The sequence below is a fragment of the Podarcis tiliguerta genome, assembly GCF_965153285.1.
Source record: "Podarcis tiliguerta genome assembly, chromosome: 2".
Classification (NCBI taxonomy): domain Eukaryota; kingdom Metazoa; phylum Chordata; class Lepidosauria; order Squamata; family Lacertidae; genus Podarcis; species Podarcis tiliguerta.
Window position 1 is genome coordinate 55978382 of NC_139535.1, and position 24939 is coordinate 56003320.

At 46.6% G+C, this 24939-nt stretch overlaps 2 protein-coding genes across 5 annotated transcripts in view; one reads left to right on the forward strand and one right to left on the reverse strand.

Moving 5' to 3' along the window:
- Nucleotides 1-750: 750 nt before the first annotated feature.
- On the forward strand, nucleotides 751-20605 carry HK3 (hexokinase 3). Its single transcript, XM_083422629.1, has 17 exons — nucleotides 751-1713; nucleotides 3624-3772; nucleotides 5081-5200; nucleotides 6946-7044; nucleotides 7147-7246; nucleotides 7656-7839; nucleotides 9290-9445; nucleotides 10384-10617; nucleotides 11385-11689; nucleotides 12207-12355; nucleotides 12539-12658; nucleotides 13343-13438; nucleotides 17843-17942; nucleotides 18353-18536; nucleotides 18623-18778; nucleotides 19571-19801; nucleotides 20253-20605. The coding sequence occupies exons 1-17, from the start codon at nucleotides 1086-1088 to the stop codon at nucleotides 20374-20376; spliced, it is 3135 nt and encodes a 1044-aa protein (XP_083278755.1). The 5' UTR covers nucleotides 751-1085; the 3' UTR covers nucleotides 20377-20605.
- A 226-nt stretch (nucleotides 20606-20831) lies between these two features.
- UNC5A (unc-5 netrin receptor A) overlaps nucleotides 20832-24939 on the reverse strand; it is an 85280-nt gene continuing 81172 nt past the window's right edge. For all 4 annotated transcript variants that reach the window (XM_083422654.1, XM_083422653.1, XM_083422652.1 and 1 more), the window contains 4 exons: nucleotides 24467-24616; nucleotides 23923-24087; nucleotides 22426-22604; nucleotides 20832-21942 (listed from right to left, as the gene is read on the reverse strand). In XM_083422654.1, coding sequence (XP_083278780.1) covers nucleotides 21777-21942; nucleotides 22426-22604; nucleotides 23923-24087; nucleotides 24467-24616 — 660 coding nt within the window. In that variant the 3' untranslated portion in view covers nucleotides 20832-21776. The remainder of the gene's footprint in view (nucleotides 21943-22425; nucleotides 22605-23922; nucleotides 24088-24466; nucleotides 24617-24939) is intronic.

Below are 24939 nucleotides of genomic sequence, written 5' to 3' on the forward strand. Positions count from 1 at the left end.
GAAGGTTTTTTTGTTGTTTTAAAGGAAAAACCCTCATGAAAATTCTTCAGCATTCTAGTGTGAATTCTCCTAACAAATACATTTCTATATGCATTTTTGACTGGTGTACACATTTTAACTAGCATTTCCCCCTAATGGAATCTATTTTTGTGTGTTGTTTTTGTATATAGATTCCTTTTTATGTACCCTTTCCCCTAACATATGACTTTTTGTGAACGTTTTTGACCGGAGAACTGCATCACAAAATTCAGATGAGTGTGAAGCTTGAAGGATAGCTATGTTTCAGTCCTCATATTGCTTTGGAAAGCGCAACTTTGATAAATCTGGCTTTAAATGCAAAATGAAAATTGCTCCTCTGTCCCTAGTCATGGGCCACTCTGCCCCACCAACCAATTGGGACAAAAGTCTGCACTCGCATTGGAATTTCCATTGGCAAGGCTATTTTTTCAATGGTGAGGAAAACAAATGAAAGAAAGAAAGAAACGTCTTCTTACAAGATAAGACCTGTGTGAACTCCACAGCTATCTTTTATTTGGAGGTGGGCACTACTGGGGTCTAGTCACAGCAAGGTTAAAATCCCCTCAGGGGACTCTTCTCCCCAGCCCTCAGCTCCAGAGGCTATTTAAAAAAATAGCTTTTCAGTATGAACCATGAAACGGCCTATGCAGACAATTATATGGTCTCCTCTGCCCTTTTTATAACTCTGTGGCCCCACATTCTACTCCCCCCCCCCACCCCCGCTTCCATTCCACTCTCTCGCTTGAGGAATCTTCCAACTGCCTCCTGCTCCAAGCCCTCCTCTCCTTTCTCTCTCTCCTTTCCTCCTCTGCCACCCTCCCTCCCTCCCACTCTGCTTTCTTTCTACTTCACCTCTCCCTCCTGCACCCTGCCTCCTGTGTCAGTTCATGCCTCGCTCGCGCAGCTTCAAAACTGGCCCGCTCACATTCGGCCTCACTCTGCGCCCCACCCTGAGCCGGACTCAACTCCCAGCCCCACATGCTGGCCTGCCTCGCCCCCGCTCTCCCCTCGCGCTTTCCGCCCTTTGCTGACTTGACAGACGAGGGCTTTTTGTGACCGATGACACCATGTCTGACCGAGGCCGAGCCAGTCGGAGAGACAGTGACGATGATCTGTGTTCTAAAGTTTCGTTTCTGCTAAATTCCATGTCAGGTCCCAATCCAGCTTCCGAGGACCGTCATGGGTTTTCCTTAGTGGTAAATTCCTCGCTGAATTCCAGCTCGGCCTCCAACACATTTTTCGCTCTTAATTCTGGACCTAGTTCCTTCGACTCCAGACATAATTCAGGCTTTCCCCCTCTTCCCAAGCGGAACTCTGATGCCAGCGAGTCCTCTTTTTTAGCTGTCACCTTTTCACAATCACGCACATCTACACCTACAGCTTCACCTTCACCACAAAGCTCCAGGGAGATGAATTTTGTTCCCAGGTTAAAGAGAAGTTCATTTGTGGGCACGTCCAGTACTGAGGGCAGGGAAGATCACAAACTGCTTCCCCACCGTGCTCCCTCTAAAAACGCTCCTGTTTCTGACCAGATCCAGAAACACGTACAGGCCTTTCATCTACCCGAGGAGCAGCTTCAACATGTGAGGGACTCTCTGTATTCAGCCATGCAGAGTGGCCTCAAGGAGAAGGTTAAAGATGGCCTCCCTTTACCCATGCTGCCTTCTTACGTTTGTACCTTGACTGATGGCACTGGTAAGTGTGCTTTCTTTTTGGCAGTTTGCCTGAACTGTTGTCTAGACCAGTGTTTCCCAAACTCGGGTCTCCAGTTGTTTTAGGAATACAATTCCCACCATCCAGCTAGCTAAGGATGATGGGAGTTGGAGTCCAAAAACAGCTGGAGACCTAGTCTAGACCCATAGTCTTCAACCTTTTCAGACCTAGGACTTACTTTTAACCCAAGCATGCATTTGAGGAGCCCATTTCTTAATTTCCGCCCAATATATCACCCACTGGTGATAGTGCTGCTGTTGTGGTCCACCTTGGATTAGGGGTTCTGAGTGGGACCTGAGTTGACCCACCAGTTGAAAACCAATGGCTGACTCCAGACTCCTTTACAGCTTGCACTGGGTTGCCAATTTTTTTAAACAGCCCATGTAGCTGTACTTTGAATACCATTCCTTTCCACACTTTTGTTCCTGCTCCACATTATTTTCCACAACACCCTGGCTTCCCGATAGCCACATTTGGCTTCAAAACTTCCAAGTACTGGCTTGTGAATCTCTGAGCGCACACAGGGATGCACATTTTTGGGAGGGGGGGGGACAAAGAGAAAGATGAAATGCTATTAAATCATGCACAAAGCCTTGCGAAGGAGCAATTTACTGGTTTGCCCAGTATGTGCAAGAATGACCCAGAATCTGGTAATCTGCATATGTCCAGAGTTTGCCTGTCTAGCTTGGTGGTAACAATGCTGGTGTTGGCTGAGAGGTGGCCTGCGGAATGAGACAGCAGGCAGTCATCTGAGTGAGGATGATGGGCTTGGGTTCTGTTTAGGGTTGTGAGGCTTGGTAGACTAACACATACAACTGCAGTCTTGTTGAGCACAGATTGCCAAGCAGCACCTGCCACCTTTGTACATTTCTTGGACCATTGAGTCAGACCCATTGGTCCATCTAGCTCAGTATTGTCTACATTTTCTGGCAGCAGCTGTCCAGGGCTTCAGACAAGGAACCTACTCTCCCAACCCTACCTGCAAATACCGGGAATTGAACCTGAGACCCCCTGCATGCAGCACAGGTGCTTTCCCACTAAGCTATGACCCTTCTTGTTCAGGGGCAGAACTGTGTTGTAGTAGAAGCTCAGTAGAATCCTTAAAAACACATAGATACCCTCTAAAGTACAGTGCTACTACCAGCTCTTTGGGAGGAAAGGTGAGATATAAATAGTAATAATAATCGTAATAATAATGTGTTATGCAGTGACAGCTCCTGCCTTTGCATCAACAGCAGAAACAGCTAGGTTGAAATCACTTCCACAGACTAGCCAAGAATTATAGAATCATAATTCAACAGAATTATAGAATCATAGAACTGCAGAGTTGGAAGGGACCCTGAGATTCATCTAGTCCAACCCCCTGCAATGCAGGAATGTGCAGCTGTCCCATACAGGGATCGAACCTGCAACCTTGGTGTTATTAGCACCAGTAACACCGCACTCTAACCAACTGAGCTGGTTTTAGTTTCTAAACCTATGCATGGAGCCTGGTGACTCTGAATTACTATCACCGTTCAGCACCTAGTCACATATGATGATCATGAACCTAAGTGATGATTGACCTACTGCATTTTGTATTTGTTATTGTGTGCCACAGAAACCCTGGACAGTTGCTTCCTCTCCCTCATGGAAAATAATCTATCAGTGTTTATTGACTATATAATAATTCACATTCTAATTTAAGATTGTCCATTGATTAGCAGCAAAGCTGGGCTAAACAAACAAACAAACAAACAAACAAACAGTCCTGGTGACAGACACCCCCCACCTCAGTTCCAGCTCTCCCCCCCCCCTATAGCAATTTAAAAAGAATTTATATGGCAACCATATGAATGAGACATGGGCAGTCTTGATCACTATATATCCTAATGTTCACATCTATTTTTCAGAGACGGGGGATTTTTTGGGTTTAGAAATGAAGAAGGATCAAGTGAAGATCATGCTCTTGCAACTATCAGATCGCAAGGATGAGCCTCCGGTGATGAAGAAAAAGGACTTTCCCCTTACTGAGAATATTGTCAACGGCAGTGGGGAGCAGGTATCATTCCTCTGTCTTGTGTTCTTCAGCTTACTTAATTCATTTTGCTTGTTATTATGGGTTGGGTTGGGTTGCTGATATCTTATGCAGTATGTCTTTGATGGAACAGCAATGCATTAGTGTTGGATTGAAACTGGACAGTCTGCACACCATACCCCTTTGCTAGTCGCTCTGCAGTGCTTCGGCACTGTTACGCCATTATTGCCACCTGGGAGGGCACTTTCTTGAGCTATAACATAACAAAAGCAAGACAAACCAAAACTGAAACATTTGTGGTATGACGAATTACAGGATGACAACGGAAAGCTGTGGGACATGCGCTGATTGGAAATGAAGCAGTATATCCAACCAGTTCCCATCATGAGCACAAATAATCATGAATGCACCTTCTGCTCTCTTCACAAGCTTCTTCGTTTGTCTTGAATTTAAAATTATTGTATTGATTTTCAGATGTTTTCTTTCTCATTCTCCCACTTAGCTGCTCTTTCATCTCACCCTGCCCCTCCTTGATCATTTTACTCTTCTGGCACTCTTCTCTGCCCAATGCCCTGAGAGCACCTTTCCTCCCTGTAGCCTATCAGCTGTTTGGCTCCTTAAAATTTACTTACTCGTCCTGGGGCCCTTCAGCTGCCATCTTACACACACACACAGGAATCAGCCCCACTGAATACAGTGAGGGGCTAACATGTATTCTGGTTCCTCTCCTCTACTTTTCCTCCTGCTCTTATTCTTCCTGCTCTAGATCCTTTACCTTATTAATTTCCCCTACAATTTCCCTAACCTTGGCAGTTAACAGTATCTCCTGCATTTAAATGCGGAAAATAGCTACAAGCCGCCCCCCACCCATCATATTGTGACTGTGATACTGGGTAATGGGCAGATTAACCCTTCTCCCCACAAATATATTTTTTCTGAATTAAATTCCCTACCCAAAACAGATATTTGTCCCCATAGGAAAAAGACAGATTTTGCCACATACATCGGAACCTGCCTTATACCGAGTCGGATTCTGGGTGTATCTAGCAGAACCTGTCTTGATGCTGGTTTCAGTTATACTGCTTAAGCATCGTCAGAGCCATTCCCTTTTAAAAATATTTGTTTCTATCTTGTGTACATTTGTTTTTTAAATAATAATAATATAGTGGTAAGAGGTTGATAAAAAAAACCCTACTGGGTGATTTGGTGAGATCACACTACTGGTGAAATTTCAGGTTCTACACTGCTAGCAAATATTTGATGTCGTCATTTGTTGGCATCGTGCCCTGAGGCGAGTGGAATGTACTCATAATACCGTGCTTTCTTTTCCAGCTTTTTGAATTCCTTGCAAAATGCGTGGCCACGTTTTTGGATGGACTTAGCCTCAACATCAAAAATTTGCCGCTGTGCTTCTGCTTTCCCTTTCCTTGTGAACATATTGCGCTGAACCAGGTGAATACTTTGTTGGCCCAGCAGCAGACAGTACGGGAGACTGGAGAGAGGAAGGAAATCCAAACGGAACTTTAAAGCTATGATCTTGTACCCACTTCCCTGACTCACTTCACTCGGCTGGCCGGCATCGAGAACAAGCTTTGTTTGCCAAGGAATGGTCAGGAGTGCACTTTAAGACTCCCCATTTCCCCTTTGCAGTCATGTCTTTATGTGCCCCACACCTGACATAACATGATGTCAAGGGTGAAGCATATGGGCGTGGTTTGGGCAGGGCCGGATTTAGGTTTGATGTGGCCCTAAGCTACTGAAGGTAATGGGGCCCTTTATATGTGATATTTTAGGGAGCAGGCTAGCAGGCGGGGTCCATTACTTACATGATAGGAGCCAAAATACTGTTGCTGTATGTAGCTTTTATTTTATTTGTTTTTTATCTCATATTTTGGAAATGTATATCTTTTTTCCCCCTTTAATTTTTTTGGGGGCCCTAAGCTATAGCTTATTTAATTTATACTTAATTCCGGCACTGGGTTTGGGGAAAACTGACTCATGGGCCAGATTGAGTTCCTCACTGCTGTTGTACAGTATCTGGGCAATATGCACCTCTGAAGGGTGCACATTCTTAATGCCTAGGGGCTGCCACTGAAAAGGTCCTTCTGCTCACCACTTATTCTCAAACCACATTCCATAACAGCAGCATGGCTAGAGTCTCCCCTGCAAATATTAATGCTCATGCAGATTGACATTGGAAGAAGCACTCCATCAGATATCTGGGACCCAAGTAATTTAGGGTTTTCTGTGTTAACAGAAGCACATTGAATTGAGCCTGGAAGCAAACTGGCTATCACTGCAGATCTTTCAAAACTGATAGAATGTGCATCTGGCCAGTGATACCTGTCAGTAGCAAGGCCGCCACATTCTCCAGCAGTTTCAGCTTCTGGGCCACCTTCAGGGGAAGCCACATGCACAGTACATCGCAGTAGTCTACCTGGGTGGGTGGGTGGAAATTACCAGAACACATGTAACTGTGGCCACATTTTCCTTGTTCAGGAAGGACTAGCTTGCAAACAAGCCAGAGCTGAAAATAGGTGCTTCTTGCCCCTGAAGCCATCTGGTCCTCCTTTGGTGGTGCTGAGTCCAGGAGCACCTCCAGGCAAAGTACCAGCTCCTTTAGGGAGAGTGCATCCCCATCCAGAACAGGCTGTGTTCCCACATCCAGATCTCAATAACCTGGAAGAAACAGCACCTTGGTCTTGTCTGGATTCATTTTCAATTTATTGGCCCACATCCAGTTCGCTGCCAACTCCAAACTGGCCCAGCACCTGTCCTGCCTCTCCAAATTCAAATGGAACAGAGAGATAGAGCTGGGTGTCATCAGCATACTGATTTTGCGCTATTTGTTTTATTCATTTATTTCAGAACTTGCACGCTGCCTCGGAGGGAAAATCCTCCCAAGGCAGCCCACATAAAAAGAATAAAACATAACACAGCTCTTTAGAAAATACACAAACCCATTATCCAAATACAAAACTGGTGGCAGCTGATTAAACCAATATAGAGCTTGTTACTGAATGAATATATAGAGTAAATGAATTGTCAAAGTCATTCTCAGATTTGGATTCTTCTACTTTTCAAAGATCACAGGACATGTTTTCATGCTTGAATACTTTGCTTGTAGGAAGCAGGGCTGGGTATCTCAGTGGTTTGTTGAAGTTTCTCAGTGGCCTTCCTGCTTGGTTTCCCCTTAGTGTAAGCTGATCAGATGGAGCAAGGATTGCCGGTGGCCAGGTGTGGAGGGGCATGATGTGGCACAACTGCTCCAAACAGCTCTTAACCAGACCTGCAAGGTGAGGACAGCGGCTGCGTCAGCTGTGACTGAAGCATGCATGGGGGGGGGGGGTGCTTCTGGTGAAAAAACGAGAGAGTCGCTTTAATCTTTTTCTCTCCAGAACTACCAGATTGAGGTCATTGCTGTAATAAACGACTCCGTGGGAACCTTGTTGAGCTGCCATTCTGAGAAAGAGCCATGTGAGGTTGGGCTGGTGATAGGTAAGCAAAACCTTGCATGGTGCTGGCGACTTGCTAGCAAGCTGTTGAGCTGGAAGGCTTGCGTATGCCTTATAGTAGATGTGGGGGGCAGGGGTGCCAAGAAACTGGCTATTCTTCCTAGATTGGAAGAATCTCAGCATAGTATGTGGCCACATCACAGGGCTAGAAACCAATTCCCTGGTGATTAAGAACTAGGGAGCTGGATTCTAAGCACACATTCTTGGAAGATGTTGCATTTCATCAAAATGGCAGGCCCTAACTATTGTGAGAGTTAGGATACTGGCATATAGATGGACAGTTGCAGGACAGTTGCACTTTCTCATTGCCGTGCGGCCGGAGGCTTTATTAAAATGCTGTTTCTCCTGTTTTGAGCTTCTCTCCCTGTGTCCTGCCTTCCTGCATATGGTAGATGCTGGCACTAACTGCGGTTATGTGGAGGAGTTGCAGCATATAGCAGGCTTGGATCATGGTGCTGGATGCATGTGTATCAACACCGAATGGAGCTCTTTTGGGAAGCTGGGCGAGTTGAATGACATAATGACAGAGTTTGACCTGCAAATGGATAAGCAGTCCATGGACCGAGGCAAAAACAAGTGAGTCACAGTAAAGGAAGTAACAATCTGTTTAAAAAATGAGTCATTGGTTACTGGTGCCGGGATTCACTGGAATAATCAAGGTTAGTCGTGCTCCGTGTCCAAAAACACATTTTCTGCATAATCAAACTCCAAATTTGTGTTTGCAATTGTTCAGTACCCATCTTTCTTCAGTCACCTGATGGATGAGCTTCACGAAGAGCAGGACAAGGGGAGGGTCACCTCGCTCCTGCATCTCAATCTGACTGTGGCTTTCGATACCATTGACCACCGACTCCATGGAATGGGAATTGGGAGCCCTGTGCTACCTTGGTTCCAGTTCTATTTACAGTACTGGGTCCAGAGAGGAGCACTGGGAGAGTGCTTTTCAGCCCCCTGGTGGTTACACCATGGGGTGCTTCAGGACACAGTTATATCCCCAATGCTATTTAACATTGTCATACATTTGTGGGGTGCCTAGACTCCCCTTCTAATTCCTGGGTGTCAGGCGCTGAATTTAGCATGTTACAATATAAGCCAGGCTGGCTTCCTGTTGAAGTAATCGTCTGTAGCAGGCATGTCCAAAGTCCATTTCGGGGGCCTAATCTGGCCTGCTGTGGCAGTTTATACCTTAAAAAAGGTCAACAACTTTGGTTGGCCCTTTGGTCGGCACCCATGGCCCTTCACTTCATCAAATCTGGCCCTCTTTGAAAAAGTTTGGACACCACTGGAGAGATGGGCCATTGAAAGAGCAAAAGGTGAAGGGTGACCCATTAAGAAATCAATCAGCAAAGCTAAGACTGTGCCAGCTGGGAACTGGGTGAAGCCCCCTCCCTCTCAACTCAGAATTAGTTAGAAATACAAAGTCAAGGAAGGCAAGCAGTTGTTGGAGGATTGCAGTTTGTGTGGCTAGAGGAAAAATGGTTGTGTTTGCAAGCTGGAGAAGGTGGGGAGTCAGAGCAATGTGGGTTGACAGATTGAATCTAAGGTGGCAGCCGTGGAAGAAATGGAACCCGCTTGGAGAGTAATGCTCGAAGCCCTTCCATCCCAGGTTCAGGTTGCATATATGTGTAAGCAAGCCATATATCATAAAGAAAACACCATCTCTGCTCTGCCTTGTTGTCTGAAAGGAAACACAGACCCTGATCAGCAAACTTGGTACCTTTGGAATCGTGCTCTGCTCAGAGATTAGGGTGACATGAAGCCACTGGGAATGGTCATTCCTGTATGAGTCCTGAATGAATGCTGACATTGTGTAACCTTATGTGAACTTTGTGCAGTCAGCATGAATACCCTATAGAACAGGTGGTCTACAAACAAGCAACCTATGATATTGTCTGTCTTAGCAGCAAATGTTATAAGAAATGGCCAAGACTTCTCCTATATGACTTGACCAGTTATCTGCCAACCACCCTTTCACTTCAATTCCTTCTTTTTCTGCACTGATTTTCTTCTTTCTTCTCACTGGCAGGTTTGAGAAGTTGGTCAGTAGCATATATCTGTGTGATACTATCCGTGTTACTTTGGCTACTTTGGCTGAGAAAGGTGATATCTTCAGCGGTGTCCTAACTCCCACCCTGCTTACCAAAGGAAAAATGGAGCTCCAAGATGTTGTGGACATCATAGAGTAAGTGAGTTCCTCAAACGCGTCTTGGGAGACCTGGTCAACCTGAAATCCTCAGTAGCAGCAGAGTCTTGGCATGCCATGTTAGCCTAGCCCTAGAAAAACAGCCAAGAGGAATGGACCCACATAAATAATTACATCTGTAGCCCATAAAAAACAACAACACTGAAGCAGGTGAATGAATGAATGATTGAATCAACTTGCACATTTAAATACACCGTAGGATGACCCAGAGATACACTGCCAGAGATATTTGTTCAAGTAAGATGTCTTAAAAGAAGAAGGTTTTAAAGAAAAGTGTCTATAGTGGGCCATTCATTAAGTATATCTCTCATCAGGTAGGAAGAGGGAATAGCAAAGGTGTCACAAGGCTAAGAATCAGAACTGGTAAATGTGACATGTCACTGTTTGTTCCCCCAGTACAATCATTTAATACTCTGCGTTATTCAGCACCAACAGATGCATTCCCATGCTGCCTGCCCCCTTCTGCATACAAAACAAGGGCTAGACTACTGAGCTATGGCCCTTGTGGTATTATTTTATTTGTAAATAATTTTTATAATGCTTTTTGGCTGTAAGAAGGGCCTGTACAGCAGTGCAGATAAAAGAAGAAAATAAAACAAAGCATAATCAAGTAACAGACGTTAAAAACAAAACCTTAAATATCAACGAGATGCTAACAACGTCCACTTTCTGAAATATTTATCTTGTTACAGTTCTTGTGTCTGTCTCTAAAAAGTCAGCATGGGTAGAAACAAAACTAAACACACACACACACACACACACACACACGTGCTAGTTCATTATAGATGGAGAGTTCAGTGATTTCAATTTGGAATCAATATTATTCTTTGCTGAGATCAATTAACAGTTAACCAGAGTCTCCCTCATGCCTCTTGCTGCTGCCACCCTGCTTTAACTCATGTATGCTTTAACTGCAGTGAAAAAGTTGGCCTGGCCAATACCAAGAACTTCCTTGTCCGCCTGGGAATGGTGGCAAGCAACCAAGACTGTTTCAACGTGCAGCAAATATGCCAAGCGGTCTATGTCCGTTCTGCCAAGCTCTGTGCTGCTGGACTGGCTGGCGTTCTTACTCATATCCGGATCAGTCAAGGGCTGCCACACCTGAAAATCATTGTGGCTGTGGACGGGGACTTGTACAAGAGCCGACCACAGTAAGGAGTTGTACCAGGCATATAAATATTTGTTCGTGTCGTGAGTAGCCAGTGCGATGACCTCCAGATATTGTTGGACTATAATGGCCATCAGCATGGTCGATGATCAAGGATGATGGGAACTGTAGCCCAGCTACATCTGTAGAGCATCATATTGGCTGCCCCTCATCTAAATCAAAACCAAGAAACCCACCAATCCCACTTTCCTGTGGACCACTGGGCTAACCATCATATTTTCCCTGACTTCCTTTCATGAGCAGGTTATTGGAGCAAGCTTTCTCCTGGACTGAAATCACTGGCCAAGAAAGCATTTCTTCCAGTGTCTTCTTCCAGATATACAAATATTTTCCTTCAACCCAGAGAACCATTAAGTCAGCTTAGCTATTCATTGTTGCCAGAAACTCAGTAGGCAGCATATTTTATCCTCTCTCTTGCCATAACAGCTCCTTCCAGGACAGTCACCCATCTATACTACTCGGATAAATGGATCCATCCATCCATCTGAATCTCTCAAATTGGTTACTGGGGTTTCCCAGGCTAGGGGGTCTGTTACATGTCCAAAGTTAGGAGGCTGTTAACTTCAGGGAGTTCAGCCATTTTAGAAAATGTGGATAATGTAAACGGACCCAAAGACTCATTCATCCAGCAAATTTTCACATTCCTTTTGGAGCAAAGGCATAGTAAGCTAGGGGACAGGTGCAGATAGGCCAGAAAGGTTACTTCCAGTCACCCTGCTTCAAGGTCTCTGACATTTCCTCTCCCTCCAGGTATGGTCAGATATTGCAAGAAACATTGAAATCACTGGCTCCTGATTGCACTGTCACCTTTGCCACATCAGAACACGGCTGTGTTTTTGGGGCTGCCAGGGTAGCAGCTGCGTCATTGAGGCTCAAACACCAACAGGAAGGAGTAGCCCAGGTCCTGGCGCCTTTCCGGCTTTCTATGTCCGACATGGACACACTGCGGACCATGATGAGACAGGAAATGGAGAAGGGTCTGTCAAAGGAGACACACAGTACAGCCACCGTCCGCATGTTGCCCACTTACGTCCGCCATTTGCCTGACGGCAGCGGTGAGAGCCAGAGAACAACCTCTTGGGAATGGCCTTTATCTTGGGAGGGAAGAGCTTTGAAGAGCTCAAGGGGGCTTTTAAAAAAAAGTCTCAGGGAAGTTGTGTTTGGTCCAGAGAAAACCTTCCGAGTTTTTTTGGGGGGGCAAGTCTTTCAATTGATATGGGGCTGTTGTTATTGTTACTTATGTTCATCTCACTGAGAAGGGTGCAGCTAGTAACAACAGGAGTCTCCAACCTTTTCAGATCCTGCACCCGCCTATAGCACAAACATGCATTTTATTTTATTAGCAAATATTGGTATGGTGCCAGTGGGTCTCGACCCCTCAGTTGACAGCCAATATTCTAGAGGGCTGGTGAGATGCTTTCCCAAGGCTTTATAGTTTAAGTTGCCAGCACTGGTGGGAATGATGTTGGCCTCAGGCAAAGAAGCCAAAGAAGGAGACCCTTGCAGTGACTGTGTTGGGTTGTAGTTGAGAGTCTATGTCACTCAAGCTCTTGTCCCTTATACATTTTGTAGAGAGAGGGGAGTTCCTTGCATTGGATCTGGGCGGAACCAATTTCCGAGTGCTTATGGTGCAGGTGAAAAGCAAAGAAGAGGGTGGTGTACACATGGTCTCTGAGTCTTACACAATTCCACCCGAAGTGGCCCAGAGTAATGCAATAGAGGTAGGTGCAAGAAAGGGGAAGATATGGCTGGGTTGAACTGGCCTCTATTACAGACTGGCTGGGTCTTAAATCTGTGACACTGGCAACTGTGGGGATGGGCGATCCCACTGTTAGGGATGGCGTTTCCTCTCCAAAGTTGTCTTTACCTCATAAGGCCTTATGCTTTCTCCCATTTTCCTGCAGCTCTTTGATCACATTGTTCAATGCATTAATGATTTCCATAGCAAGCATAGCATTGTGGGACGAACACTGCCACTGGGCTTCACTTTTTCGTTTCCCTGCAGTCAGACGAACCTGGACAAGGTATGAAGCACCTATGGAAGTGATCTGCTGCTCATGGGGTGATGCTGGGAATTAGGGCTTTGCTGCCTCCCTTACCTGGGTTAGCCAGTGGAGCCCCCTGCTGGGAATGTATTTTTGTGGTAGATGGGAAGGGAGAGAAATGGGGTTGAACTACCTTGTGTTCCCCAAGACAGAAAGAGAAAAATTTCCAAACGCTATGAGAACAACATAGCTTTCAAACCATTTACAAATAACTTGAAATGAAAGCTCAGCTTGTAGGATTTCTAAATTGTGAAATTTAGCTGTCCATTGCGAAAAAACCCTGTTGAACCCCCTGCCCCCACTAGTTAGGCATCTCTCTCTAATAGATCCAGTCTCTGTCCTAGTGTGTATGCTACAATTCTGTGGAAGCGCAGAAAAGCTGCACAATTTGGCACTGGCAAGTTTCTAGCCCATATTGTTGCAAGGATAAACTTGAGATTGGGTGAGCAATGCCTAAAGAAAACTCAGAAACTAGAGGACCTGCAGGACTTTTGCAGAGGCAGGTCCCTGCATTATCTGCATGTCTCCTACTGCCATCTCTCTGTTGCAGCTTAGCTACAGTAGAATCATCCATGAACATGTGAAGGGCAAGCAGCTCAGAGAAAGCAGTCCAGTTTATCACTACATGTTTATCACAATTCCTTGTTTCTCTTGGTTTCACAGGGCATCTTGCTGAGATGGACCAAGGGGTTCAGTGCCACAGGCTGTGTGGGAGAAGATGTCGTGCAGTTGCTAAGAGATGCTGTAAAGCGTCAAACGGTATGTGTGGGATATGGGGCACGAGCTCTGGATAGATTTGCCAGGGATTATAGTTTAGGCTGGACTATTCAGACTTGTATGGGACGCGGGTGGCGCTGTGGGTAAAACCTCAGCACCTAGGACTTGCTGATCGCATGGTCGGCGGTTCGAATCCCCGCGGCGGGGTGATCTCCCGTCGTTCGGTCCCAGCTCCTGCCCACCTAGCACTTCGAAAGCACCTCTAAGTGCAAGTAGATAAATAGGTACCGCTTTATAGCGGGAAGGTAAACGGCGTTTCCGTGTGCTGCGCTGGTGCCGGTTCGCCAGAGCAGCTTCGTCACGCTGGCCACGTGACCCGGAAGTGTCTCCGGACAGTGCTGGCCCCCAGCCTCTTAAGCGAGATGGGCGCGCAACCCCAGAGTCGGACACGACTGGCCCGTACGGGCATGGGTACCGTTACCTTTACCTTTATTCAGACTTAATCTGATTTATCAAAATGAAAGGTTTTTAAATTATCACAAAACCTGCTGGTTTAAAATCAGAGTTAAGACTATCTCACGTTGGCTCAAGCTCCACAAAGCCAGAAAACTAGAAGCTGAGGCTAATGCTTTAACAGATGTGCCCCATAATCAGCAAAGTTGTTGTTCAAGGACACAAGTTGCACTTGTGTACAACTCACCCCTAAGTACCCACACTTCTCCTTGGTCTTTCAAGCCCAAATCCTGATGGGGAGGAGGGTTTTTAAAATTCTATTTAAAAATCATTTATCAAAAATTATATACCAGTTCAAAGTAGTAAAATCTCTAAGCAATTTACAAGAAAATTGCTGCTACAATAAGGGCATATCCACACTTACCGTTCCTCTGCTCTTTCCAGGCATGGCCCACACTTTAATGCTCTGTGTTCAAGCATCCTCTCCCCCCCCTTTTTTTTTTTTGCTCCAGTGCCTTCCCCATGAAAACCCATCTTTTAGAGTTCAATAAGAGCACATAGCAATCTACAGGAAACCCAAACTGACATTTGCTCTGTTTGAGTGCTATAGAGCGGGTTTTTGTTGGGAAATCTCCAGGGCAAACAACAACAATGCTCAGACACAGAGCTTTTTATGCCTGGACCAGTGCCTGGAAAGGGTTAAGCACCGTCTTCCAACACACCACTTTGCTTCAGATTGCACCCTCCCAACACCAGTTTGTAATAGAAAAGATGTGTGGGCTAAGATTTGTAAGCTCAATTGTCTAATGATGTTCTATATAAGTCCCTGTTGGAGGCTCTTTTATTTTTTTGTGTGAAAGAGGCACTGCCCTACAAATTCACTGAAATAACATGAAATGAATGAAAACAATTCATTCCTACTCAGAATCAGTGCATTCACCTCCTCCACACTGCCAAAATGCAGCTTTTATTGTTGCCTCTTTAAAATCTATGAAACAGGTGGATTATTTTCAAAACTACTTCAGAGAGACTTTGGTTCAGCAGTTGCAGTCCTTCCAACTCAAGTGTCCAATGCTGTCTTTTATTTAATACATGAATAAAGTGTGTGCAGCAATATGCTTGATCATGTGCCACCTTGATCTCTGTTCCTCTTGGTTTATTAAATCTACTATCAGGGACTCTAGGCGGTTTACAGATAAAATAAGAACAGCTTAAAACATAGAAAATAACTGCCTCCATCATTAAACCCTCCCCCAAAACCCCAGTTAATTAAAAGCAGTCAGTTCCTTAAAGCCTCTTGAAATAGGGTCTTCACTTGCTAGTAGGACAGCAAGGAGAGAGCTAATCTAACTTCTCTAGTGAGGGAGCTCCAAAGTCTGGGAGCAGCCACCAAGAAGGCCTTCTCCTGCATCCCCACCACGCATGCCTGTGAAGGTGGTGGGACCAAGAAAAGGGCCTCCCCCAAAGCTCTCATAACCTGGGCAGGTTCATCTGAGGGAATATAGTCTTTCAGATAGCTTGGGCCTAAGTCGTATGCCATAATACTTCATTGCACAATGGGGGGTGGTCCTTGCTACCTTGAACTGCCAGTAGTACTGCCACTCCTAAAAACGCCAGCTCTAGTTCTGTTCCACTGATCTGAAGGGATGAGGCCACAGGGAAAAATAACCTGTGACCTAATCACAATGACATTTAGGCAATTTACTGGCTAATTCACACTCACAAAAACATCCCCAGCTCTCTAACATCTGTCTCCTGGCCCCTAGACCCTGGCAAAAACTAGCCGTTCTGGACCCATGGGAACATCTGGACATCTGAAAAGCTCATAGACAACAGCACAAAATGGCTGCCAGAGCTGGACCTGTCCAGTCACAAAACAATGGACACCCTCTAATCAGTTCCAGCTTAATTAACTCTCAATGCATCCATTTTCCCTCTGCCAGCACTCTGACCACTTCCACCTGCATATAGACAAGTATACCTTTCTGTCCCAGAGATAGCGGCTGTGATGATATATCCCTGTGAAATGCATTCTTTGCTTTCACGCAGTCCAATAGTCCAACCGCCACCCCACATCTCCATTTTGGACAGGAGCCTTGTTAAACACATGGCCACTATTGCTATCTCGACACATAATTTATCTCCCTGGGTCACTGTGAGGTTAAATAATGGAAGCGAACCACTGCCGTCTTCTTCATAATCCTCCTGGGCGGGTTCACTGTGGGGCAGGGTGTGTGGGAGTGGGTTCGGTATAGGGTGGGTTTCAGTGTGAGGTGGTGTGGATGTAACTGGGAGGGGGGTTGAGGGGGGTTCAGTGCAGGGGGTGAGGTGTGTCTTGGGTTTTTGTGTTGGGTGGAGTGTGTGGCAAGCTTAGGGCAGAATGTGTACAAGGGGCCTTGGGTGTGGTTCATTTGGGCATTTGGCGGCTTGCAGCATGGGGTGGGGGCAGAGGTTTTCAGCGCAGGGTATATGTGTGGTTATGGGGTGTAGTCTCTTCTAGTGTTTTGACTGGTTAAACACAAGGCATGCTTCTCAATGGTATGCATTGCTAATCCTCTTCCAGTGTGGTGTAGTGGTTAAGAGAGGTAGTCTCGTAATCTGGGGAACCAGGTTTGCGTCCCCGCTCCTCCACATGCAGCTGCTGGGTGACCTTGGGCTAGTCACACTTCTTTGAAGTCTCTCAGCCCCACTCACCTCACAGAGTGTTTTTTGTGGGGGAAGAAGGGAAAGGAGAATGTTAGCCGCTTTGAGACTCCTGAAGTGGAGTGAAAGGCGGGATATCAAATCCAAAGTCTTCTTCTTCTTCCCCCCCCCCCCCGACCTACTTTATAGGGTCATTGTGGTATTGTATTCTTTCTTAACTGGGGGAAAGGGAGCCAAAGTGTCAGTTTCCAACCCTTTAAACTTGCTGTATGCTGGCAATTTTTATCAGATTGATGTGGAAGTTGGCACTTTTGTATACCTCATCAGGCAAATCGTGTAGGCCAGCTTTGAAGTTATTAGTCAAACAGATACCATTTTTATTAAGCTATAGAATATTGAAACTTATAATGATAGAACCTCTTTTTTTTTATTCACCTTAGCTCTAGGTACCAACCATGCATATACTATACATATACTGTAGGTACTAACCATGCATATCCATGCAAGGCAGGTCTGGCACCTGTTTTTCTTAGGGAAATCCAGCTTCAAAGGGGTGTGATTTTGGAGAGGAGGAATGGGTGCTTAATCTCATTCTTGCCTCTTAATTCTCTGCTCCAAATGCCTCCCTCACCAAATCTGGGTTTGCCTTATGTGGAACCCTGGGAAGGAATGACTTTGCAGGCAACAATTTGAAGCAGAGAGGCAGCAGGCAAATGGGCAAGCATGCCTCCAGACATTTGCTTTCCCCAGTCCCAAGGAAAAGCAGCCATTGCATGTGTATTTCCCTTGCATACGCGTGATGCCTACCTCTAATCTAACAACAGCTTTCCCAGGTGAGCGAGTGAGAGCGTGCATCAGGTAAAAAAGGGCCTCGCCTCTATTCCTTGCAATACCTGGGAAATGGGGTATGTGTCTGGCAGAGTTCACTCAGTTTGGATATGGCGTAAGGAGCCCCTCACAACTCTGAGGCGAACTAACTTGTATGTCAAGCAGGCCCGAGAAGTTTGTGTTGCATGTTCAAGGCATTACAGTGCTCCATATTCTCAGTCCCCGTCCCCACCCCTAGGTCTACTCTGTGATGATGGGTCACTTGCTATGTAGCCCACTGAGAAAGTGGAAGGCGTAACAGCAACCATTCGGTAAGCCAGCCCGATGGCAGTGACAGAGCTTGAGAGCTCCCTTCAGGTTGATGCCCCCAGGGGCCTTCAGAAGGGGGGGGCGGGGAGAGGGGGCCTATTTCCCAAGCGACAGGGCCTATGGGTCTCTGCTGGTTACTGTGGTGATAGGGAATCGTGTTGCCTGGTAACACATCTTGCTGCTCTCTGTCTCTCCCTCCCTTTCTCTTCCCAGGACATTGATATAGATGTGGTTGCCATAGTGAATGACACTGTAGGAACCATGATGGCATGTGCCTATGTGGACCCCAACTGTGAGATTGGCCTCATCGTCGGTAAGATGGTTGCGGCAGCATTATTTTAATTATTATTCTCTAGAAATGTATACTGCTCTGCCCTTTGATAAAATTCCTAGGGTGGTTGGGAATAGGTGAGCAGGATCCATCTTTTAGGGGCAAGGGGATTATATATGTGGTGCTTTCCAAGGGAATATATTTCCAACGGCGGATGCCCTCCTGCACTCTTCTTCTTGAAACTATTACCTTCTTTGGGGGATCTACAACCAGAATCTGGGCTGCTCCCTGACAGGTAAGCCTTTCTCTGTAATTTTGACATTTGGAATGGACCGCCAAGTGGGCTGAAGATTCTTCCTCCAGGCTTGATCCCAAGACTTTCCTTGATAAGAGCAGGGGGAAATATGACAGTCCATTTTCATCAGTGATTCATTTCCATCCCTTTCTCTCAGGTACGGGTACCAATGCCTGCTACATGGAGGAGATGAGGAATGTGGGCACAGTGGAGGGGGACGAGGGCAGAATGTGTATCAATATGGAATGGGGGGCCTTTGGAGACAATGGCTGCCTCGAGCACTACATAACACAGTTTGATGAGAAAGTGGATGCAGAATCCATCAATGCTGGCCAGCAAAGGTGAGTCTGGATACCTGGGAGTGATCTGGGGTGATGGCTGCCTCCAGGGTCTCCTTGTGTGACACTCATTTCCATCTCCCCTAAAGGTATGAAAAGCTCATCAGTGGCATGTACTTGGGCGAGATTGTGCGCTATATTCTGCTGGAGCTAACAACGCGCAAGGTCATCTTCAGGGGTCGCCCATCAGAAGTACTCAAGACCAAAAACATCTTCCCCACCAAATTCCTAACAAATGTTGAGGAGTAAGTGTGTATCCGTAACATTCTCATTTCATGTAGAATTTAGGTTTGGTGCAGAAATCAAATTCCTGAGGCTACCTGTAAAAGACTCAATTGTTCAAGATGTCTCTAAGTCCTACTTGGTTATCTGTCCACCCCTCATTCTTAACTTCACCTTACCTAGTCTTGGATCACCTTCTGACAAGCAAGTACCCCTTGTCCCAGATTATATTGCAAGCATGCATACTTAAATGATTTTATGGAAAGCAAGCCAATTTTTAGATATTGTATTTATTTCAATAATACATTCTGAGCACCAAGCTTTAGTCTTGCTGATGCAGAATTCTCAGTAATTTGGCATTGCCTGGATTCCCCTCCCCCCCCCCTTTTTGGAATGTGAAAACCTTCATGATATGCTGCATGAACCCTTTGGGGAACAATGGGTTCTTTCAGGATGAATGTGGTTGCTTCCAGACCACCTGTTTATACAGCATCCATAATGATTTGTTTGCACAAAGTTTGTGGGGAGGTTAGATCCGTTTTTATTCGTGGAGAAGTTATACAACATTGCACCAGACAATCTCCCACTTTCCATATTGCAAAAACAAAACTGATTTGGGATTGAAGCTGGTTTGTTGTGCAAGAACGCCAAATCAAGTTAAATTGTGCAGCCTGAATTTGCCAGTTTGTGATTGAATCCCACCTGCAAATACTGAGAGACTAGAAATGCTTAGCTTCTAAGAGGGCAACAGCTCTTGTTGAATATAATAGGTGCCTCAAGCAGTTCCACCGCTGATTATAATGTTCTGTAAGCAGCACTCCTGGTCACCATTACGTCTGTAACATTCTGGAAGAATATGGGTTGAGTGTATCTACGGAGGATGCCTTGGTGGTAAAGGATGTGTGCCGTGCCGTGTCGTCACGTGCCGCTAAGATGTGTGCAGTGGGAATATCTGCAGTTGTGGAGAAGATTCGAGAGAACCGTCGTGCGTCAAAGCTGGATATAACAGTTGGTGTGGATGGGACACTCTACAAGATGCATCCTTAGTGAGTCAGTTTTGCTTCATTAAAATGCGGGGCAAGCAAGGCCTCAACCCAACAGAGTGCAAATAGGGGAATGGAAACTTCAGTTGCCCATTGGATGGCAAGACTAGGTTGGGCAGAGATGACAACAATTGTGTTTTGATGCATGGGGAGAAACTCGGCCATTACTGATCCATGCTAGGCTGGAGGACCTTAGTACTTCTTGGGAGACACAGTGCATGGTAAAGGGTGGTTCTTCCTAAGCTGCGGTATGGCTGTTTGGGCAGTTTTCTTTGGAGTATGGGGTTCTGCAGCACCTGCCTAGAAAAGTTGAATGCTGCCCCTGTTTTGGGTTAGGGAAAGAGGGGAAAGGTGCAATAACGTATGTCCAAGAACCATGTAACCAGGGGAGGGTGTGATGCTGGCTGAACATTGCTTTCTCTTGCTCACGGACATGCTCCCTTTTTGTTCTCAGCTTTGCAACAAAGCTTCATAAGACGACGGCTATGATAGCTCCAAACTGCAACGTCAAGTTCTTGCTGTCAGAGGATGGTTCAGGGAAGGGGGCTGCACTGATTGCTGCTGTGGCCCATAAATAACCAAACCATCCACTTGACTTGAATAAAGATGTCCCAGTAACCAGGACACCAAGCCATTCTCTACAATGTCCAGACCTTGACCCACAGCAATGTCCTCCCACCCTCCTCTGTGGCCAAACTGCAGGAAAGGCAAGTTGTGTCAGCAGTGGTGTTCCATCTTTATAGCTCTCTTTACCATCTCTGATTCATGTTCAAGCGAGGAAAACAATAAAACAAATTCCTGCTGCCACTTGGGTTTCCAAGTTATATATATTTTTTCCCAACAATCCAAGCCCAAAGATAACACAGACTGAGAGTGCTAAAATGGAGGGGCTTTCTTAATAACCCTGGACATTTCTACACCTACTAAGCTGTCAGGGAAGCTCTGCTGAGACTTTGGACTCTCTCTGCTTTTCTCCAGATCTGGCAATGCTTCCATTGGCTTAGTGTTGAGTACAGACACAAGAAGTCCCATGTAGCAATATATATATATAATTTATTTACATTCATGCCCGCTAAAACCCTGTGCGGGACGCTTATATGTACATAAGGCCAAGTGTAAATACTTGAATGCACTTGAATACAGAATAAAAAACGATCTTTACACAATACGGCATGGGCCCGCCTGGCCCAGCACACGTTCACTGCACGGATTGGACTGCCACGCACACGCACAATTCCCTTTGCATATACACTGGGCAAGGACTAAGGAGGCACAGATCCTGTCATCCAGCACAGCATGGTCCACCTCCCTGGGCTGCCCTTGACCATCTCCTCTCCTTGTCCCCTCGGGGTCCCCAGTGTCAGCAAACCACCAACCCCTGGGCGGCCCACTATGACCAAGTCATGGGTATCTCTTGGGCTGGAGCAAAAATATACAGAGATGGCTCTGGAAACAACCTGTCGGATCCCCCCTCCTGGCTCTGCTTCATCGCAGCATGGGGGGCTGCAGTGGGAGAGGCATGGCCTTCTCGGCTCCAGGAGCAAGCTTACCTTTTTGTCCTGGACACTCCCCACAAGCACCAAGCCAGCCATCTCCCTTCCCCTTTCTTCCCATGCTGGGGAAGAGGAGGGCCCTGGGTATATGACTAAGCCCAACAGAAGTACATCAGAATCCATTGCCAGCCTACTGCAGTATATGGGGCAAGCCTCCCTCGGCCAGTCCCAGAGCTTCCATGGCAGTGGCAGGGCAGGCATTCAGTAGTTTCCCCCACCACCCCATGGCTACTAGAGACTGAGCCCGGTGTGCTTGCCTTCTAGTTGTATTTGGCACAAGGAACAGAGGGCGTGAGGCTAGGATGCCTCCGACGGAGCAGGCAGGCGTATTCAAAGCAGGACAAGTGTGGGAACACTGCCTCCTTCAAGCGGAGATGCCCTCTGCCATCCCCCAGCAAAGGCCTGTGCTGCCCCTACCAAGTGCCTTAGCACTCAGCCTCCGACACCATGAAGAGGGAGCTGTCCTGCTTGCCCACCTCCGCCACAGCAGCCGCCAGCTGGTTGAGGTTCCCGTTGGGGAAGTGACGGGCTTCCCATAAGTTCAACATCATGGCCGTTGGGCTGGGTTTCGAAGCAAAGAAGCTTAGATGGCTGTGGAAAGAGGAGAGCCATTATTACCCAGGAGAAAGAGCCCCCAAGGCAGCACTTAGTCACACTCACCTTTTGCCCCATGCTTGCTAGGCACAGGCCTGCTCTTTAAAACTCTGTGTCTGAGCGTTTTTGTTTTGCCCCAGCAAAAACCCCGCTCTTTAATGCTGAATTGGAACAAATGGCAATTTGGGATTTCTGCAGATTGCTGTTTGCTCCAATTCAGTAGTAAAGAGTGGGTTTTCACAGGGACACATTTCTAGAAATGCAGCACAAAAAGAAGTCCAGATGAGCCCCCCGTTTCCTTTCCTTCCTTGCCCCCACTATGTCACAGGAAAAAACAATGTGACTGCATCTGTTCCTGCTGGCCCTCCATACAGAAATCCCTCCTCCCAGCTTAGTCACCTGTTCCTGCTAAAGCAAGATTCATCCCCCTGGTAGGGTCTGTGCCAGCTGCAGCTTGTTTCTCCTGGCATAGAGATTTACCTGTCGAGGTGCAGTTTCTGGGCTAATGCTCTCCAGTCAGCCCCACGGGCCCCTGGTGCATCCAGGCTGCTTATGATCTTCTGGCGGATGAGGAAGGGGATCTTGAAGGCACTGGGGCCCACGAGGGCAGGGGAGCCAGCCTCATTGTCTGGGGGCAGCCAGTCTGAGAACCGTGCATCCTGGGAAAAGGAGAGCAGCTATTAGGACCTATAAGGCGAACAAAGTCTTCATGGTGAGAGGAGGCAATGGAGGAGAGAGTGCCCGTGAAGACAAGGCTGTTTCTGCTTTATATTCTCTCTCAGTTTGATGCTGCTTTAAGTAAGGTGGAGAGGCCTCCCTGACACAATATGATTTTCTCCCAGATATTCCCCAGAAGGGTAATTCTGTCTACTTGACAGGTTTAGCGAAGGAGGATACCTAAAGATCACAAAGAATATCTCCCGCTTGACTGGGAAAGGAGGAGTGAAGGGGAACGAAAAGTTAAAGGGTAGGCTCACTGCTGCGGGGGAAAGGAGGCTTTTGTTGACGTAAAGAGCAGCGATGCGCAGGGCCGGGTGTATTTTGCACCAAGAAAAAAATGGGATCCTGTGACTTCTACAGATTATGGAAATTGTGCATAATTGCTAGTTAGCCACGTCTCCGGCTTCTGAGATTCCAGTAATCACCGGCCACACTTTCACAGCCCTAAAGTAACTAAAAAACCTGCTTTTATGAAAGAAGGTTCTTAAGATGTTAAATTTCACACCTCACATAACACTGGGCTGCTTCACATGTAGTCTCATAAGCCATGGCAGAGCAATGGGCCCACATGCTTCTTCCTTGCCACTCTCTCCTCCTCCCATTGCATGTTGGTGTTGATGCACAGATCAGAGTTAAGAGTTCCCTAATAACGTCTCAAATGGGGAGGTGGACCAGTGTTGGTTTGTTAACCAGGATAATTAAAGCAAGCTCTGACCCTAGTTAATATTCTAGTTAGTATTTATTTATTATGAATACCTGTTACCTGCCCTTCACAAAAAGTCCCAGGACAGGGTGCAATAAGAATAAAAAGGACAATTGTAAACCCCAATTTCAAATGGAATGGGCAGCCCTAGTTCTAGAACCCCCGCGCCAAAGCTTGTGTGCAAGGGAAGGAAGGCTGAGTGGGATGGGGACATGCAGAGCCAACACTCCACCTGGCTTCATAAACTATGGTTTGTTACAAAGCTATGTCCGAACTGGCCCATTCTATGCTTTTTCTGAACATGCACACAATTCCAGCCTGCGATAGTTTTCTATGCTCATGCTAGGATGGAAAGACCTATTGACACCGCCCTGCCTTGCATTTCCACTTTTGACTCTGTTCCATGGGAATTCTATGAAATAGTCCTCGACACAATAACCGCAAGTGCGCATAACGTATTAAAAACACGTTCAAAAGCTAGATAGGTTCCCACCCAGAAGGGTACCGCAGAAGTCATTTGGCCAACCCTCCCATGGCCATGTCCTTGCCCTCACCTTGGCAATGTTGAAGTCAATATTGAAGCTCTGCCCATCACCCTCCACCTGCCAGATCCAGATTTTGCAAGCCAACTGGCAAGTGCTGGTGCTAAGTCGCTCCAACGTGAAGGTGCAGTGCAGGTAAGGCTGCAGACCACTCCAAAGGTGATAGAAGGGAATCTCCTGGAGAGAGAGAGAAAGAGAGCAGGCTTGGGTTGGGGGTGTGTGGATTTCCTCAGTGGTAAGGAATAAGGCTCCTAGGAGCATGATGATCAGGCCCATTATGTCAGCAACTGCCAGTAGAATTAGGAACTAGACAAACTATAAAAGCAGACTGATAAATACCTGCCCCCCCCCACAACTACAGCTAGTGGGTGGAGCTTCATAAGAGCTTAGCATCTTTCACATGGGGCATTCCTGGTCCTGAGGATATGGGGCTTTGCACTGAATCCCAGTAAATAAGAGATGAAAAAGGGAGGTGACATAGAGCGATGACAGCAGGCTGGAGAAGAGGGTGCCTACTCTGGATACAGAACACTCCCAGCGCCCATGGGCCACTTGCCTGATAGCTGACAAGAAGCTTGCTCTTCCACAGGGAGCTGGGCACATCATGGATGGAGAGGCGCAGGTTGTGGTAACTGTCCTTGAAGTGCAGGATCCGTGGCACGCCAATCAGCTGCCCCCCCATCTGCTTCTCTACTTGTACCACTTCCTGGAATTGCATGGACAAAGCAGGGGTTGAGTGACTAGAACCATAAACACCCATTTCCTGGTGCCTCCCGCCTTCTGCGGAGGCGCAGTGTGGGGTTGCAAGGGACTGATCTGGGTTGTTGTGACAAAATCACTGGATGGTGGGGAAGGGGAGAGGCCTAGGTGAGGCCAGACACCCTGCAATTATAGAGCAACATACTGGGCATGTGGTCAGTGTCACTGAAGCAACTCATAGGCCTTACTACTAGAGCATTAAGGCTGGTCAGCCTTGATTCTTGAGCAAATAATGGGCTATTGAGACTGGAGCAGGTGGGGAATTTGTGG